This window comes from Mesoplodon mirus, assembly GCF_964341445.2.
Source record: "Mesoplodon mirus genome assembly, chromosome: 16".
Taxonomy (NCBI): domain Eukaryota; kingdom Metazoa; phylum Chordata; class Mammalia; order Artiodactyla; family Ziphiidae; genus Mesoplodon; species Mesoplodon mirus.
This window is the reverse complement of record NC_138992.1, coordinates 29,362,200-29,380,922: the sequence shown is the minus strand read 5'-3', so window position 1 is coordinate 29,380,922 and position 18,723 is coordinate 29,362,200. Positions and strand designations below refer to the sequence as shown.

Genomic DNA, 18,723 nt, shown 5'->3' with positions numbered 1-18,723 from the left:
GCTGGATTAATTGGATATCTGTATGGGACAAAAAAATCTTGACCCATCTCATACCACATACAAAAATTAATTACAGATTGTAGATCTAAATGTTAAAGGTAAAAAAATAATGCTATAGGAGAATATCATCATGACTTTAGGATACACGTACATTGGACAGAAAAGGAAAAGGAAAGGAAAAAAATGGTAAATTATACTACATTAAAATTTTAAGAGCTTGTCATCAAAAGACATCATTAAAAATGAAAAGGCAACCAACAGAGTAGAAGGTTTTGTAATACACAGATCTAATGAAGGTCTCATATACACAATATACAAATGACTACGACTCAAAAGACGAAAAAGGCAGAAGACTTTGGCAATTCCTAAAAGTATTAAAACAGCCAATAAGCGCTGTTTTAAAAAGGAATGTGAAGTGGAATAACTTTGGAAAACATTTTTTGGCGGTATTCTACTAAAGCTCAATTTGGCCAGCAAATTTCATTCCTTGCTATGTACCCAACAGTAATTGTGTATATTTGTTTACCAAAATATATGTACTAGAGTGTTTACAAAGGAACTATTTGCTTTCTTTCTCCTCTCCTGACCATCGCCCTGCTCCCTCCATACATTCACCCATTCACCTGTTTTACTGAGTCTAATTTACTGCTTCCTCTGGCTTGTTCCTGAAAGTAATCAAGCACGTGGGCACTGTTCACTAGCAGAGTCTCGGTTCTTACAGCCCTCTGGTAAGGCGCACTGGTTTTCAAACCAGCTAAAGGGGCTCATCTTCCCAGTGTCGGACTCCAGGTCTGGGGGTGCCCAATATGTGTCTCGAGCCCCTCACTCCCCGGGCAGGATCCCCAAGCTTGTGATATATCCCCCTCCTCTTTGTGTTCCCTGCTCAGGGCGCAGGCCCTGATCTGACAGCTTCTCCTCCCTTCCTACCTGGCTCTGTGTGAATCTTTCTTTAGAGCCTTCGTTGTAGAATAGCCTTTCTGCCAGTCTCCAGTTTGTTTTCAGTGAGAATTGCTCCACGTGAAGTTGTACTTTTGATGTGTTCCTGGGGTGAGGTGAGCTCAGCATTCTCCTACTCTCTGCCATCTTAATCTCCCCTGCAACCTTTTCCTTACTTTTTTCAGAGCTGCATCCATGGGTATGTACCATGCTTTTTAAAGCCATTTTCCTATATGTATTAGGTTATTGCATTATTTTACAATTAAAAATAGTACACTATGTTATGCATATGTATTTTCATATTGTTTGAGTTGTATCTTAAAAGGAAATTTGGGGATTGGAATTTATTGGTCAAAAAGTAAATGCAATGTGATTTTGTTAGATACAGGGGTGCCCCCCAAATCTGGGCATACAGTGCCATGAGATCATCCTTGCTGGGATGATATTGAACCACAGCACTCTGAAAACCTCTAGGCCAAGAAGTTAGGTCATACGGCGCATTTATACATTAAATACTTCTGCAGACATTGTGTTCTTACTGTGCATCGAGAAACATCCTCGGTACTGGGAATGAAAATGCATATTCTAGGAGGCATCTGCGTTAAGAGGCCACTTTAACATGGGCCAGATGGTTCCCTGCTTCTGTAATCCCTGAAAATAGTGACAATAAAGTACAGCGATACTGTCTCTAGCATGAGTTCCCATTGAAACGAAATTCTACTTTACACAGAATTATTCCCATATCATGTGAAAAACAGTACCTAATATATCTGTTGGTAGTATTTAAAAGGGGGGGGGGCTTCCCCGGTGGAGCAGTGGTTAAGAATCCGCCTGCCAATGCAGGGGACACGGGTTCGAGCCCTGGTCTGGGAAGATCCCACATCCCATGGAGCAGCTAAGCCCGTGCACCACAACTACTGAGCCTGCGCTCTAGAGCCCACAAGCCACAACTGCTGAACCTGCGTTCCACAACTACTGAAGCCCGTGCACCTAGAGCCTGTGCTCCTCAACAAGAGAAGCCACCGCAATGAGAAGCCCACGCACCACAACAAAGAATAGCCCCTGCTCGCCACAGCTAGAGAAAGCCCGCGTACAGCAACGAAGACCCAACGCAGCCAAAAATAAATAAATAAATTTATTTAAAAATATATATATCAAAAATAAAAATTCATTGAAAAAAAGGAATTTGGGGAAGGAAAGTAAAAGCAGAAGTAAAAATATAGGTGCAGCCTCATTTTCCAACACAGTGTTGCCGAGAAAGAAAATCTGAGTGCAGACTTCCCTCCTGTTGATGTAAGTGGGCAAAGTGATAAGAAGGTGAACTTGGGAATCAGGAAGTCATAAAACTTCAAGTTAAAGAAATTAAAAGGCATCAAACATTTGGAGGCCCATACAGAAAAGGTACCTTTCAGTAACCCCAAGCTCTTTAAACATCTGATTGAAAGTTTGGGAAAAAAATCCTGAAGATTTGGAAACCAACTGTACACTTATCCGTTACTGGGAATTTAGAATCGCCAAAAGTAAAGTGCTATTGATAGTATATTTACTTTATATAGAATTATTTCATATGTTATTTGGTGACTATGAAAATATGAGGAGTTTCATTAACATGTTTGCCACCTGAGTTCTACTCATCTTTTTTTGTCTAAAAGCCTTAAGGTTTTCAACCATGGATTTTTCCTGTCATGGAGTTTTTTTAAGATAAAAATCTGTCATATAGCAGGCATTTTCCTCTAAGAAAACTTTCTGATTTTACAGTCACACCTTATTCAGAAGAGTGTTAATGTAAGCTCTCTGAGAAGAAGACTTTTAAATTCCATCCTCAAATTCAGACAAACTGAACTTTGAATGATCTGCATCGATGCTTGCATAAACTGTTACTGTCCAGAGTTGAATATGTGCTCTTTGTCTAAATATTCCACTGATTCTAGAAGTAACCCGAGTTACACTCTATAATTTTGTATTTCAAACACCAGAAAGTGGTATTGTGGAATATAACTTCAAAATAGTAATATAAAAACAAGAACATAAAATACAAGAAAGTATCTTTTATTCTTGTGCCATGTTTTTAAATTTTGACATAGGTTTCACTGTTGTGATAAAAGTATACATCTTATATGAAATCCTACTTAGAAATATTAGTCATTAATTTGTAATTTAACAAATCTATTATGGAAACAAAAATGTATAAACCTTCTTTAAGAAGATTTTTGGAACTTTCAGTTTGAAAGAGAATCATACATGAAAACAAGGATAACTCTTATGGTAGTTTAATCCATGCTTTATATTAAACCTAACGCCTAACAATTATGAGCGTCTATTACTTTGAGGTATTGTGCTTTGACATTAATTTCTGTATCTAACACCAAAGTGCTATAATATCATTTAGTAACTTCCATTGAATTCTGTAAGAATTGTAATCTCACAATTTTTATTCAGTTTGTTTTTAAAATTATATAAGGCACATTAAATCTAATTGAGAACAATTGACAAGTAACAGATTAGTGCCAAATAAATGTGTCTGTCATCATTAAGCTATACTTTTTTCACTTTGGCAGGACTCATATTGCTGCTTTAGGACTTTCAGATATTTCAAAAAACTTGTTACAGCATGAAGTAAATTAAAATGTCTCAAGTCTGTTTCTGATCTACCCATGATTCTATCAGATTCTTCTACACTCAACATTCCAATTCATTGTAGCATTTTCTGTATTTCTACTTCAAACAGCATGACTCACTAAGGTTTTGAGAAAAAATAAAACTTCCCCAAGAAGTCCTGCAAAGGCAGGTAAATCTAAATGTCTTACCTTTGCTCTGCTTTCATAGGGAAAGTGAACAAAAACCGCCTTCTCTGCTGGCTCTAAGACCACCAGCAATGTCTTTTTATGTGATTTGTGCAAATCACATCAGAGAAGGGTAACTAATTTCTGTTGGAAACCTATTAAATTCAAAGTCCACAGAGAAATTTCAGCATCTTATTTGAATACAACTTTTTATTTGTGTGCTTATTTTGTGTGCTTGTTTTTTAAGGGATAAAAATAATGGTACAAAGTCAAGCTTCCTAGAAAATTTTAAATTTAGTTTTGCCAAACTTGCTGGATTTTTTTTTCCTGAACAATGACACATTGTAATATGTTTGGCTGATATTTCCCTGAAGTCAGCATTTTTCTTAGATATAATTGTTTATTTAAAGATTTATAGTAGTTTTGCAAAGAATAGCCAAACATTTTTGCCTAAAAGGGTGAATGGAATTTCAAATATTTATACTATTGTATACAAATAGTCCTCGATGTGCTTTCTGAAATGCTTTGTGTGTGCTTAAATAGAGTGCCAAAAGAGTCAATCATGTAAAAATTGTTTAATATTTACCAACTTATTACAGAGCAGTTTGCATTTTACTTTTCACTACATCCGCATTTAGCATTAAGACAAGAGTGGGTCAAGTTTGGCTCATGCAGTTGAAGGTTCACTCAGTAGAGTAATCACAACGTGGTCATCTCGGCCTTGCCATAACATCTCTCCTTCGAAGTCAACCAGTCCACGCTTCCTGGCACGCATGAGAATGCCCACAACTTTATCTGAAATACGAACGTATCTGTCAAAGAGATCTCCAAAAGTAACCTGGATCTTGCCGTCCCGTCTGTGGTGAGCCATCGTTCGGATGATGAAGCACATGTCCATGATTTCTCTGTAGATGTGCTCCTCGGCTCTCTTGGCCCTTTCGGCAGTTTTGGTTCCTTCCTTGGGACGGCCGTAGCCTTCATCTCCTTTGTGCAGGCAGGTGGACATGGCCAACTCATAATCAAACTCTTCACTGAAAGGATTGAGCTTCTGAGATTGTCTGTGTTCATCAGCCCAGTGTTGCCATCTTTCTTTCAGGTTGCCCACTTGGCTGTATTTTTGCTGGACTTTGCAGTTGAGTTTCTCTGTGAATCTATTTGCCCTAAAAGAGAGAGAGAGGATGAAGAATCAAAATATTGATATTTTAACACCCAAGTGTTGCTTTCTGTTTGTACTTCTTGTACATATGCATCTTAATGTAACTCTATAATTGTTTCATTATCAAAGAAATACGAACAATTCAAAAAAATAAGAAGAAAGAAGAAAAGTCATATACAAGGCCACCATTGTTCTTAGTTTAAGGTCTCTCCTAGATTATTTTCTCTCTAAATAACAGTAATGTTTTAAGCTCCGTAAAATAATCATATTAAACTATTTCAAGAAAAAAGCTTCCTTACACAAATATAATGCAAATATGTGTATCTTTTTTTTTTTTAAAGAAGATGTTGGGGGTAAGAGTTTATTAATTATTTATTTTTGCTGTGTTGGGTCTTCGTTTCTGTGTGAGGGCTTTCTCTAGTTGTGATAAGCAGGGGCCGCTCTTCATCGCGGTGCGCGGGCCTCTCACTATCGCAGCCTCTCTTGTTGCAGATCACAGGCTCAGTAGTTGTGGCTCACGGGCCTAGTTGCTCCGTGACGTGGGATCCTCCCAGACCAGGGCTCGAACCCGTGTCACCTGCATTAGCAGGCAGATTCTCAACCACTGCACCACCAGGGAAGCCCCAAATATGTGTATCTTAAAGTTGCATATTAGTAACATTTAGAACTGGACTCGAATGAGTGTATTAAGAGAATCCACTTTACATAGGACATCAAGAAACAGTTATTTGCCCAAAATAAGCCTTATATCAGCACACATACTCTAATATTCACTCATGTATAGATTTTTATATATGGATTTTTTTTTTTGGCTGCACTGCACAACATACAGATCTTCTTTCCCCAACTTGGGATGGAACCCGTGCCCCCTGCAGTGGAAGTGCAGAGTCTTAAGCACTGGACCGCCAGGGAAGTCCCTATATATGGATCTTTAATGAAGCATATCTATACTAGTATCTACGATGTGCCACAAATTTTGAAAAATCAAGCTGTATATATAGGAGACACCAGCTAGCAATAGTAATATGTATTGAACACAGTGTGCTGGCATTCTTCTAAACACTTTCTACTAATATTTCCACAACCATTTCATGAGATAGGTACTGTTAATCTCACCTCACAGATGAGGAAACTGAGGCCAGAGGGGTTAAGTAACTTGGCTTAAAGTCACAAAGCTGTTAAGTGATGGAGCTGGGACTTGCACCAAAGTTAAGCCGGCTCCAGAGCCTGTGTATAACTTCTGTGAAATGCTGCCCTAACCCAGCAGAAGAGGCAGGATTCAAACCCAAACTGTCTTAGGCAGAGTCAGTGCTCTTCCCTCTCCGATGGTGCCACTCAGCCTGCCAGGACAGTATCTAATATGTGGATGAGCTGTGTCTCAAATGTGTGTGTCTGCCCTTGCAGTTTGGAATGCATTTCTTATTAAAACAAAACAAAAGCCAGCATTGGAAAGTGTAGACCAATAATGTCATGAGGATGCAGATCTAATTTTAAAATGGCAAAATTTGTCTTTAACAGCCTTTCCTGTCATTTCCATATCGCCAATCTCCTAGACTTTTTTTGCCTTCATGAGTAAAGCATGAACTCTTGGACTACCTAAAAGTCAGAAATTTGTATTCCTCATCCGTACAAGTGACTCACCATCCTTCTCCCCAGCTCCGAGTGGCTTCATGTGTGAAAGCATTGGAAGTGGGAGGTGTAGAGCAGGATTGAATTTGCTTATGGCAACGGCATGCCCGAACTCAGTAGCCCCTGCTATCTGAACTCTCACCATTTGCTGTTCAAAACCCAGGAACGGGTCAGATGTGAGTCTTCCTCACTATCCAAACTCACTTCCTGCAGTCTGGTCATTCAGATGCAGGAGACTAACACTGGATAGAGAGGCAAGCATACTTGCATCAGCATTGTTTTCTTCGAAGAGGAAGGACATCCAGTAGATGGCGACCTTTCACTAATTCCCGTGGTTTGTGTCCTACACTTGCTGCATTGTTTCACTACTGCAGGAGAGTTCAAACTACGAGTACATTGCTGAATATAACAGTGCTATTCTTTGTAACGACACGGACAAAAGTATATGACAAAGTTAATTGGTAAAAAGCAGCATACAAAAACTGTTTACACAATTATCACAACTTAAAAAAATCATACATGTGTGGAAAAGTGCTTGGAGCTACAGCCCTGAAGTGGAATGCATTTCTCTCAACCCTGCTGGTCCTCGTCTTCATCTGCATCTCAATAGACTGACCCTGTTCAGCTGCATAGATTATGGGCTGCTTGATCTCATGATCAAAGGAGAGGAAACACCTAGTGCCCTTGGAATGATGGCAATCCATGGCAGACATAGTCTTCAATAACAAGCCCAGGGTCATCCTGGCAAAACCCAAAGCTCAGCCTCATTTGAGGCTGGAACATCTTGCTGGAGAAGCGACTTGGAACATCTTGCTGGAAAAGCGACTTGGAACATCTCAGAAGAAAGAGAAAAGAATAGCATGATTTATTAACTCATACCTTTTGTCTCCTGAGCACCACCTGTGGTTCTGTCCTATAGTATAATACATCCTCCCTTTAAGGAGCTTCTGGGCACTTTGACATTCCTTCCATCCTCTATTAAAGTATTTATGACAACTACTGTGTGCCAGACACTCTTAGGTACTAGTTGAATACTCAATAATGAAAAAAGAATGACGAATAACCACTAAAAGACATTCATGAAAATCATCAGAGTAAACCAAATTTGAGTATATATGGTACAATTCTAACCATGTAAAATGTGTATACACCAGGCTGAAGAAATCAAGAGCATGTGCACAATTGAAAATAATTATATTGGTATCTAGATGACAGTTGATTTTTTTTTTCTTTTCCAAAATTCTCTTTCATGCTGGTATTACAGTTGACCCTTGAACAACACAGGCTTGAACTGCACAGGTCCACTTATACATGGATTTTTTTTTTTTTTTTTTTTAGTAAATACTACAGGATCCTCATCGGGTTGTTCAAGGGAACAATGGTGGGGAAGGAGTTCTGATCTTTCAAGCACTTGAAAATCCGAGTATAACTCTACTCTTATACTGTATCCATGGTTCCACCTCCATAGATTCAACCAACCATGGATTGTGTAATACTGTTGCAAACATTTATTTGAAAAATCCTCTTATAAATGGACCCACACAGTTCAAACCCATGTTGTTTTGCGTCAACTGTATTGATTTTAAAATTTACAAGAAGCAGAAAAATATTCAAATTATCATCCAGAGGTAATTTGTTTAAACTGTATGTTTATATGGGTCTCTCATTCATTGATGTAGTATTTTTTCTTCTAATTTTAATTAGGAACTTAAATTCCCTGAGTGTTGACACTCTATGTCATTTGGGATAAGGGTTGGGGTTGGTGAGGTAATAACTCTGTGAAGAAGAGAAACATGTAAAAAAGCACCTACTAAATCTTAATTTCCATTTGTTATATGGCCAAACTGTAATTCCCAGTAATAAGAGAAAAGGAAAGCAAAAGAATTGATCCTATTAGCAAGAATTAGAAAATAGACAAGGTTGTTTTAAAGAAGTACTAGAAGAAAATATATCTTAATGAGTATTTAATTTTCTCTATCTTATAAACGTTCTATATTCTCTTAGTATTTCCAGTTTTTTAAAAGTATGGAAGTTTCAGGTTTAAATCAGGATTAGAAAGTCTTATACCCTGAGTATCCTCCTGATCAATGAACGTAAGACTTAATATATCAGCTTGTCCTGTTTTTCTAAATTTCAAGTACAAATGTGAATAATAGTTTAGATTGAGCTTTAGAAAGACACTCTCATATACATTTATAGAAGCAAAGCGATATTCAAAGACTGGCACCACATCCATATCTTAGGCTAGAACACTTCTCTGTCAGTAAACTGAAGAACTTCTGCCACCCTTTCCAACTTCTCAGGGAAGTTCTGGAGAGAATCTGCTCCTCTGTCCACTGGTTTGCTTGCCCTTCACCACAGGAAGTATAGCCAATTTGGTTAATGGGAGATTGATATCTGCGGGGTCACACTTATCAGAAGCAGGGTGACTGAATTCAAACCTGTGCTCTCCTTTCTGTTATCAGCCAGGTTTGGGAGCCAAGCCTGTGCTTCTCCTTGCAGTTTGGCAGCTGTCCTCAGAGTCCATGGAAAGGGTTCCAAGCTCGAGAATTGGGGGCAAATATTAGAAAGCCATACTTTCCCCTTCATTTCTAGCAAATATCTTCAATATAGTTGTACCAAAACACTACAGTTTGGGAGTTATTGGGATTCCACTAATTAAGCTGATGCTTTGATCTCCATGTGATTTCTTGAGTCCGTTCTGTCCTCAGAGAATCAGTCTAACACAGTGGTTAAGAATGCAAGCTCTGGCATCAGCCTTCCCAGTGTCATCACTTACTAGCTCTGTGGCTTGTATACATCTCTGCGCTCAGTTCCCTTTTCTATAAAACGCTCAACCATTAGTATTTTTGCCAAACAGAACTTGGAGGAGAGGATGGGTGAGTGATTGTCATTTCAATATTGCATCATTACTGTGTGGGAGATAAAATTTCCTTTGTCTAAAGGAGCTGGACCAAACAAGTCACATAGCTATACAATTAAAAGACTGAATATTTTTAAAATACAGCATAAAATAGAAATCATTTTCATAGTAAAGCCCCAGGTAGTAAAACTCTACTGGTGAAGAATATTTCTACTTTCTACCAAACCTGACTTGTCTCTGTTATCCATAGAACATCTTAACCACCAAGACAACTTTTTTTCTACTTAAATATTCGTGACACATAATTTTCTCCCTGTTAGTGGATATGGGGAAAGAATGGTGCTTAGAATTAAAAATAAATGAACAAAACCCCCTTTCACATAGGCTTCCTCAATAATGCCACATTCATTTCTCAAGCAGTACGTGAGAGTCCCATCAGGTAAAAAGTCCCATTGGGCTTCTGCTGAAGCTTCCTGAGCATAGCTAGGATTACTGCTAACATTCAGAGCTGCTGTTGCTGTGTACAACATTCTGGTACCCTACGTATTCTAAGACCAAGGGAAAGGAGCCAAAGAAGGAAGGAAGGGATTTCATTCCCATTCTCCTCCCCAAACCCTGAGAGCCAATCTCCTAGCATCTCGTAGTGTTAGGATCACCAGGGCTGGCCCCTTGCATTATAATGAGTACAACTTATTAAGTAGCTTTCCTGGGTCTGTTGCTTTACATAATTAATACCAAAATAACTCTGGATTATCACATCTATTTTTTTCAGATGAGTACAGAGAAACTTAGCATTTGCCAGAGTGACCATGATTCAAATCTGTCTCTCATTCAAAGGTATCTCTCTATCACACTAAGAAGGTGTCCAGGTACATGTCTGTTTGGGGGAACCAACAGAAGGGTCCGGTATGCAAGTTCTCACTTCCAGGTGAGACAGTTTAGAGTAGTGGTCAAGAGGGTGGGGCTCTGGATCCAGAGTGCCTGGGTTCAAACCCCATGGGCTGTACAATCTTATACAAATTCCCTAATACTTCTTTGTCTCATGTTCCCATCTATCCAATGAGGCTAATGACTGTGCCTACCCCATGAGAATGTTTTGAGGATTAAATGAATAAATACTTAGACAAGTGCCAAAGAAGAGTACATGCGTTGGAGATTGGTCCCAGCTGTCACCTCCCTACTTCTGGCCAATTCAAAACATGCTGACAGGAAGATCGTCATTGTGCCACCCTTAGTCTTTATTCCACTGGGTTTATTCTGTTCTATTGTTTCCTTTTGTAGCACACACACCCCGCCCCAAATTCACAAGGCCAAAACTTAGACTATGGTTCCATATGGTCTGGTAGAATAGTGATTTCTGATTATGAATTCCTATGTGAATGTAAGTAGAGCACAAATCTAGATCTCTGAATGCATCCTCAAGGTGCTGCATAAGAAGTAGCATCATGTCTGGTTTCAAAGCATTACATTTGGAGACAGGCATACACATCTGAGGTCACTAACTTGCTGAGTGAAATTTCCCTCTGAGCTTCAGTGCTCTCATCCCTAAAATCGGATATTACCTACCTCACTGTGAGAGTTCTAAGGACAAAGCACGTAAAATACCCATAGCACACGCTAAATGCACGCGGAATTATGATTATCTTAGTTTGCCATTTCATTTTTCTTGAAAGCTTTCAATATAATAGTGTTAATTCTTTCAAAACATCGTTAAAGTCACAAACTGTGACAGCTTTTTGTCAAATAAGGTAACCAGTTTTGTTCTTTCTATTTCATAAAAGTTGAAAAACACACCTACACATCTAACCATTCCCAGAAGGAGTCAGTTTATAAACATTCGCCACATCTGAGACTTTTCCTGCATTCTGATATCCTGTGGTTGTTGAGTGAGAAATCCTGACTTTCTGTTATGTGGAGGCAGTTACTGTCTTGAAACAAAACATGCGTTTCTTGTCAGACAAAAGTATCAGTTTGAGTCAGTGTGTGTGTGTGTGTGTGCGTGCATTTAATTGTTTTCGGATTGTGATATTTTAATTACCTAGCTTTAATAGCATTTCTGTCTTTGTTTATAAGCAGAACAAAGTTTTCTGAAAGTTTGAAAAAAATGCTAAATAATAAAATCTATACGAGCAGTAATAACTTGCATACAGTGAGCTTATGTGCAGGCACTGTGCTAAGTTCTCATCTCGCCCCAGTACAACAGAATTTATTCCAAAAGGTTACTGTTGCCATTGTTTTACAAAGGAGGAAATGGGTTTAGAAGAATAAGCAGGGTTTTTTTTTTTTTTTGTGGTGAGAGCATTTAAGAGATATTCTCTTAGCAACTTTCAAGTGCATAATACAGTATTGTTAACTATAGTCAGGGCAGAGCTGGAATTTGAACTTGGGTCTGTCTGACTTCAGAGCCTGCTTTCACGTTAGACAGCAGCTTCCTACCTGTATACAGCCTCACAGAAATCTGTGTTCCAGGGGCATTATTTGGGTAGATGTGTCTCTTGAAAATATTGTAGACTGATTTTGGACAAGGGAAAGGTTTCTCCACTCAGTCTACCAGCAAATACTTGTCTCTGCAGAAAAATAAGCCAATTTGTTACTCATTATAGAATTGACTTAAAAAATTTACCCAAAGCAGATACCCCTCTCCGGTGGCTTCATCTTTGTTGTGGCTAAATCTGGAGTGTTCAAAACAGAAAGGAGAAACCAAATAGTGCAGGCCCCTGGCCCAAAGGTCCATGACTGAGCTTGGTACTGCCCTCTGAGCCCAGGGGCGTGCCTTTCCCCGACCTTGCTGCCTGCCCGATCTGTGAGATTCTTACTCTGACTTTGGTAGTCCTTCCCTGCTCTCTCGGATTCCCCCAGCTGCCTGGGGCTCAAGAGCGGGATAAGGAGTTGGGAGATGCATTTACTTACTGGAAGGGCAAAGGGCGTTTGATTCTGGCAGCGGCCACCTGCTCTCCATCCTGCTCCAGCCTCCCCTCCATCTCCCCTCCGTAGCCGCTGTCCTCTGTGTCTACGCTGCTGCTCCTGCGCTTAGGCCCTTCCTGTTCCACCTGTCCCATCTCTTTCCAGCCTTCGGTCAGCTCAGATACCAGGCTGGCACATTTTCTCCTCCTCGTCGGGGAGCCATGGTCGCAGAGGATTCTGTCCATTTCACTCTCTGGCTGCCCAGCTTCAGGCGTGTCCCCATCCTTCTCGAATCTGTGGCTGAGGTGGCCCACATCCCCTCCTCTCTCGTAAGCCTTGCTGACAACTGTTTTGGTCACCTCTTTCCTTTTGATCTGAGACACCTCGGTGGCTTCCTCTGAGCTTGGTCCATCTCCATGTCCCTCTGGCTTTGGGGAGGAAGACTTTGGGGCACTCTGAGCTTTCCGGTGGGTGGTGGAGTGGATCACTGGTCCAGAAGCTTGGGATGGGTTCTGGGTCCCTCCTGGCATCCAGCCTGTGGGCTCCTGGGCCTGCCTGATGCTGTTCTCATTGGCCCACTGCTGCCAACCTCGGGCCAAGCTGATAACCAGGGTGGCTGTGCGTACCTTCCGGATGGCACTCTTGGCTGGCCCCTCCTCCCTTTCCTTTTCCCCCGGAGCCATGCTACCTTTCTCTTCTCTGCTGCCAGCCTGGGCACTGGCTAAAATGAGTGTGGGCCGGTGGAGGGCTTGGGATTTAAATAGAAGTGGGATGTGGGGTGAGAAGAGAATTTGGTGACGGTGGAAGCTATGTTAAGCACTTCTTGCCAAGATGCAGTGCCTTCCCTGTGATGGTGTGCTTTTTTTAAACCCTGACAGCTCCAGTTTCATCAGAGCAGAGGGACATCTCTGTTGGTAAAGGACAGTGATAGGATCACGCCCTTTCTTCTCCAAGTGCCAGAGTGGAAATTACTAGGTCCTATCATGTGCTCAGCCTTAGGTTTTTCCTGACCTTAAAATATGGTCTTACCATTTATAGGAGCATAAAGTACACGCACAAGTTGTGCTGGGAACATTCTAGGCTTGTTTCCATTGAAACCTCAACAGCTTTCAATATAGCTCTTAGTCCCCATTTTATAGCTGAATACAATGACATAACTTCCTATAACGAATAATATCAGACTCAAACCCAGATGTCTGATGTAAGGCATGTGCCTCTTTTCACTCTACTCATCAAAGGTCCTAAGTTGCCTTTTTCTTTTGTCTTCAACTCTATTCGATACAGAGTTTAGAAGTCGCCTCATCCAACCTCCATTTACCAGATGAGAAAACTGAGGCCCAGATAAGGGGGGAGACAAGGGCCTGGTGTTTTAGTCCCACGTTTGAATTATTTTATAGACAAATCCTATTAATACACAAGACGATAGTCAAAATTCTGGTCCAATTATTTTTTTTTAATCTTTAAATTGAGACCTACACACACTGAATTTCAGAGGTGATTACAACAAATCTTTTCAAATATTTTGTTAAAGCAGACTATTTAAAGACAGAATAAGTGAATGCTATCAGAAGCAACCCCTACCCGAACTTTTGTTTTTAATAACACAACCTTCCTTAGCAGAACTTCAAGTTCATGAAGAAAAACCATTTTTTCAATTCTCAGAACAAAGACTGAAATATAGTTTTTAAAAAAGGACTGGATAGATAGGTCACTTGGACAGGAAAAGAACCATCTATTAAGTGTCCTAAACCAGGTAAAAATGCTCAGGGCTCAACACTGAGTAATTTCTTAAAGTAAGACAAATAGAATTTTTTCTTCATCCAACAGTTCTATAGGTTTTTAAACTGTATTCCTCCAATCTTGACATGCAGTTAATCACACTGATTGAAAACTGCTGTCTAAGAGCATAAAAAAGGTAAGAACTTTAATTACTTCTGATTGTGAGACAAATTTATTTAAAAAAATACGTTGATGTCAGTTTTCCATCCTGTAGGTCATTTACCTCCCAGGATTAACACAACTGGGGAGACGATTTACTACTCTATCTAGAAATCTGTCAGATGTGTTTTTAGAGTTCAACAGCATCTGATAATTTTAACTGTGGTCCGACAATGCAGAGACAAAATCCCTCTTGCTTAAGAGGAAATTGGATCACAAGAAAAGAAAACTATGACAAAGATTTCAATCTGAGTCTGAAATTTCTGGCATTCTTTCTTAGAATGTAGACACACTGCAGACTGTTTGGTTCCTGTTAGATTCCCTTCATCTACTTGGAATGCCTTGGGAAGGAATGGGGTTCCTCAGAGATGCCCATGAACTCAACCCAGGACCAGGCTAATTTATAACTCTCCAAGGGACTTTTCTGCTTCCCTGCCCACACCTGTTCCACATTCAATTCTTACAGGGAGAGAATGGAAACAGCAAAATGTTACTAGTCTTTCACATATTAACAGGCATTGCAGTCAGCTGCCTGGGGCTTAGGGCTATCAGCAGATAGTCTTGGCAAAAAACAGGCAGCTACTAAAAGAATGTGGTCATTCCTTCTGAGATTTTGCTTCCACGGCAACTGTGGTCCTTCACTCATGCTTCTTCAGGAGAGAGTGTGAACTTTTCCTCCTCGTGTCTGCTTTGGGCATTCCTTCCCTAAAGAAAGGTCTGGATGCTACCTACTGTGCATCTTATAAGAAATATCTTCTTTCTCAACCTCAATCTAGATTCTTAAGAGTTCAGCATTCTTCTGCTTTAATAGAAGGTGTAAAAGAAATGAAAGTAAAGTCTCAAAGAAAGATATAGTGAACTAAGTAGTTTGCAATGTGAGTTTCCTGTGAGACCGTGAGATTAGAAACTGTAAGTGAAGATGCAGACCTGATTAATGAAGTATTTACCACCTAAGAAATTTGTCGTAAGTGTGAAAGTGTTTTGTAAAAAATATTAGTTATTATTTGATCATATGGGCAATATTAGGGAAGGGAGGGAGTTATATTTATACAATTCTCTGCATGATACACTTAGAAGCCAGGTGGAGCCAGCTCTCATCACCAGCTATATAATCTTACTAAAGAGACTTTAGAAACGGACGTTTGCTCAAGGCTTATATGAAACAGTAATTTCATTGATCCTTTCTACATAAATGAATACGTTTTTTACTTGTTCATTCACAGAAAAGTGGGAATGAAAAGACTTTAATCGGCAGCAAAAAATGGCTTTTGATTTCAAGTGAATTTACTTAACTCAGTGCTCATGGAATGAATACAATGGGTGAGGCCTGATGGTAGACAGTGTCAGGGAGAGTGTAAAGCTGAACAAAGCAGAACCTACTTTCAAGGTCTTCCTATCTAGCCAGGAGAGGACATGCATAAAACTGCCCTTAATAGTTCGGGGAGAACTACATTAGAAATAGAAATAAAGCTTTATGGGCTCATTGAGCACAGGTGACTGATTTTAGTGGAAGGACTTCACAGCAGTGGTGGTCCTTTATCTGATCCTTAAAAGGTAAAACTCTACCAGGTGGAGAAAGGGTCCTCTAATCTGAAGAAACACTGTGAACAAAGATACGAAGGCATGAAGATGCACAGTACACCTAGAGACCTTCTAATGGCCCAGCGTGGAGATCACAACCTCATAATGCCTACAGGATCATGCAGATCATTTAAAACCATGAGGTGAGTTGGGTTGGGACACAATATGGGGTGGTGAGGACTGTGGGCAACGGGCGAAGCAATGTCACAAGAGAAGTAAGAGATCTGGATCTTTACATGAACTCTCCCAGTTCTTTAAATGGTGACAGTTAATACACACACACACACACACACACACACACACACTCACACAATAGTACTGGGTGAACCTACACAGTTCTTGGACCAGATTCTGTGGGCCCCCAGTTTACAAGCTTTAGAGAAAAGCTTTAGAGAAAAGCGTACAGTGTTTATGGGGTAAGAAGAAGGGGCCTGGGAGCAGTAGGACAGGCCTTTGAAGAAGTCAGTTGGAGCTATATTACGAAGAACGCCTTGCTAAGGAATCAGTGTTTTATCAAATGGGACTCACTGCATCACTAAAAAAATTTAAACCTCAATGTGTTATCAAATTTGCCTCACCAAATGATCAAATCAAAAACCAGTGAAGTGGGGTTTGGATTTGAAAAAGATAGGGAGTAGGATAGGGAGACTCTTTATAGGGGTTACAAAAATAATCTTGGAAAGAACCCAGTGAGCATCTGAAAGAATAGGAGAAGGTTTGAGAGCCATTGAGGGTCACATCAGACCCACTAGTTGCCAAGGGTGATGGGTATCGGGGGTGGTCTAGAGGTTTCAATTTAAGTGACAGGTGTGAGGAGGTGACATTAGCTGGAAAAGGATAGAAAGGACAATTTGTGGTGAGAAGGAGGAGTTTCCCCCTTGAGCTGCGGAAGCGCTGGGGTGCCCGTGGAGCCCTGGAGCCCTGAGAGGAACCAAGAACATGGACCCGGTGGTCGGGCAGAACCAGGTGAAGATCCAGGCTCTGCAGGTTAGTAGGGTGACCTAGATCATGTTACCTAATTTCTCTAAGATTCAGTTTTTTCATCTGTAAGATGAGTATTATCAGAGCGTCTACCTCATAGGGTCAGTGTGAGAATCAAATGAGTAACACATGTGAAGCACTGAACAGCATGCCTGGCCCATGGAAGCTTGTTAAGTGGTTTTTATTATTAATATCTGGATGTTGAGTCGTGGCGTTAGAGAATTAAACCTCCTTAGATAATTCTGTTTGACCAAGGACAGGACTGATACCAAACCCACGGCAGGGTGCGTCTTCAGGTGGGAGGGTCAAGTGGGGTGATTTGTAGGGACTGGTGGCTGCAAGGGAACACTTATTTATAGTGTTTCATGGTAAGGTAATTTATAGTGAGGCATTTAAAGCAGTGTTTGAAAGGTTTCCCTCAGCCGGGTGCGGGTCAGATGAGGTCTCAGTTACTTGGTAGGGATAACCAAAGAGTTAAGCACAGGTGCTTTCCTGGAACCTCCTGGAATATGGAGCTTAGTGGTTTCCAATCACTGAGGCTCACATTAGAATCTTAAATCACATTGGGATCACCTGTGGAGCTTTAAAAACTACCACTGGTGCTAAACTGTCTCTGGACACAGGTCTTGGGTAAGGTCCCAGCACCATCTTAACCTAACACACCATCGGGGCTGACAACACTTGTTCTAGATTCTAGAGACTTCCAGCAGACATTTCACATGCAGGTCTCAAGAGTGTCGTGACCAGTAGCCCAGGTATGGGTTGAGGCAGATTGATTTTGCATTCTGGATCTCCTTTCAGAATCTGTGTACCAGAAGAGTTAACTCCTCTGAGACTCAGTTGCCTTGTCTGATGGCAATAACATGACTTTCCCCACTGTTGTTTGTGTGTCTACATGAGGTGATGTTTGTGCAGCAATTAGCACAATGCCCAATACCTGGATAAGAGCACCATGTGGAAGCTCTTCACATTGTTCTTTATACTGTTACTGGGGATAATGATGCCACCTTCTACATAAATGACCTCAGTTCACAGCACATCGAACCTCAATATGTATAATACAACATCAACTTTTACATCATAAACAATAATAATTTACATACATCGCCAGAGACCAAAGAAAATTTCAGAGAACAAATGTCACACAAACCATTATCAATCTATAGTCACATTAATTTAATTCAGGAAACAAACAGATAAATGCTTATGATATTTAATTAAAACTGAACAATGGTGTCTCAGAAACTGACCTTGTAATCATGACTGAAACTCACTCTTTGAATAACAGTTGTTCAGTCTTCACTATGTTATTAACACTAACTTGGTTCAATTCATGTTTAATCGATTAACTCCAAACTGCACAATTTAGAAGTGTATCTCATTAACACCTTAAACTGACAATAACCATTAAAATATCATGTTCCTAACTCCTGATCATTGAATAGTATAGTATAGCACACCTAGGATGGTGTCAACCTATAGTTCAATGAAAAAAAAGTGAAATCAACAGCTGGTTTGGGCTGATCACGCCCACTTAATTAGTGCGATAGCTCCTTGATACACTTTGCTACTTTTCATTTGGCTCTATGCAAATCCATCTGTACACATCTCCCATGTTTACCTGAAAACTCAAAGTTCATGTACTCGCTCAGCTGATCAAAACCCTTTAACCACTCCCCAATATCATCCAGATAAAGTTAAAATGTCTTAGCCTCATAGTCAAAGCTTGCTGTCATTTGCCTTCACTTTTCACTCCTTGCCTTTATAATTTGGTAACTCTGTGGAATTTCACCTAAAAAAGCCTTTTTCTTCCTATTTTGGAGGATGTATGGCTGAAACAACAGTGCACATAGAGAAGCTTTGTGTGTGCTGAGACAATTCATTTAATTTTTGCTCCTGTTTCTTCCTGCAAAAATCTTCTTTGTCCTGGACTTGGTGTGAGTGTCAGTAAT

At 40.2% G+C, this 18,723-nt stretch overlaps 1 protein-coding gene across 1 annotated transcript; it reads right to left on the bottom strand.

Annotated features, from left to right (window-relative positions):
- Positions 1–4,386: 4,386 nt before the first annotated feature.
- ABRA (actin binding Rho activating protein) lies at positions 4,387–12,969 on the bottom strand (the record flags this gene model as incomplete). Its single annotated transcript, XM_082601198.1, has 2 exons — positions 12,278–12,969; positions 4,387–4,879 (listed from the first exon to the last, which is right to left on the bottom strand). Exons 1-2 carry the CDS (start codon positions 12,952–12,954, stop codon positions 4,387–4,389), a joined length of 1,170 nt encoding a protein of 389 aa, XP_082457324.1. The 5' UTR covers positions 12,955–12,969.
- Positions 12,970–18,723: the final 5,754 nt, after the last annotated feature.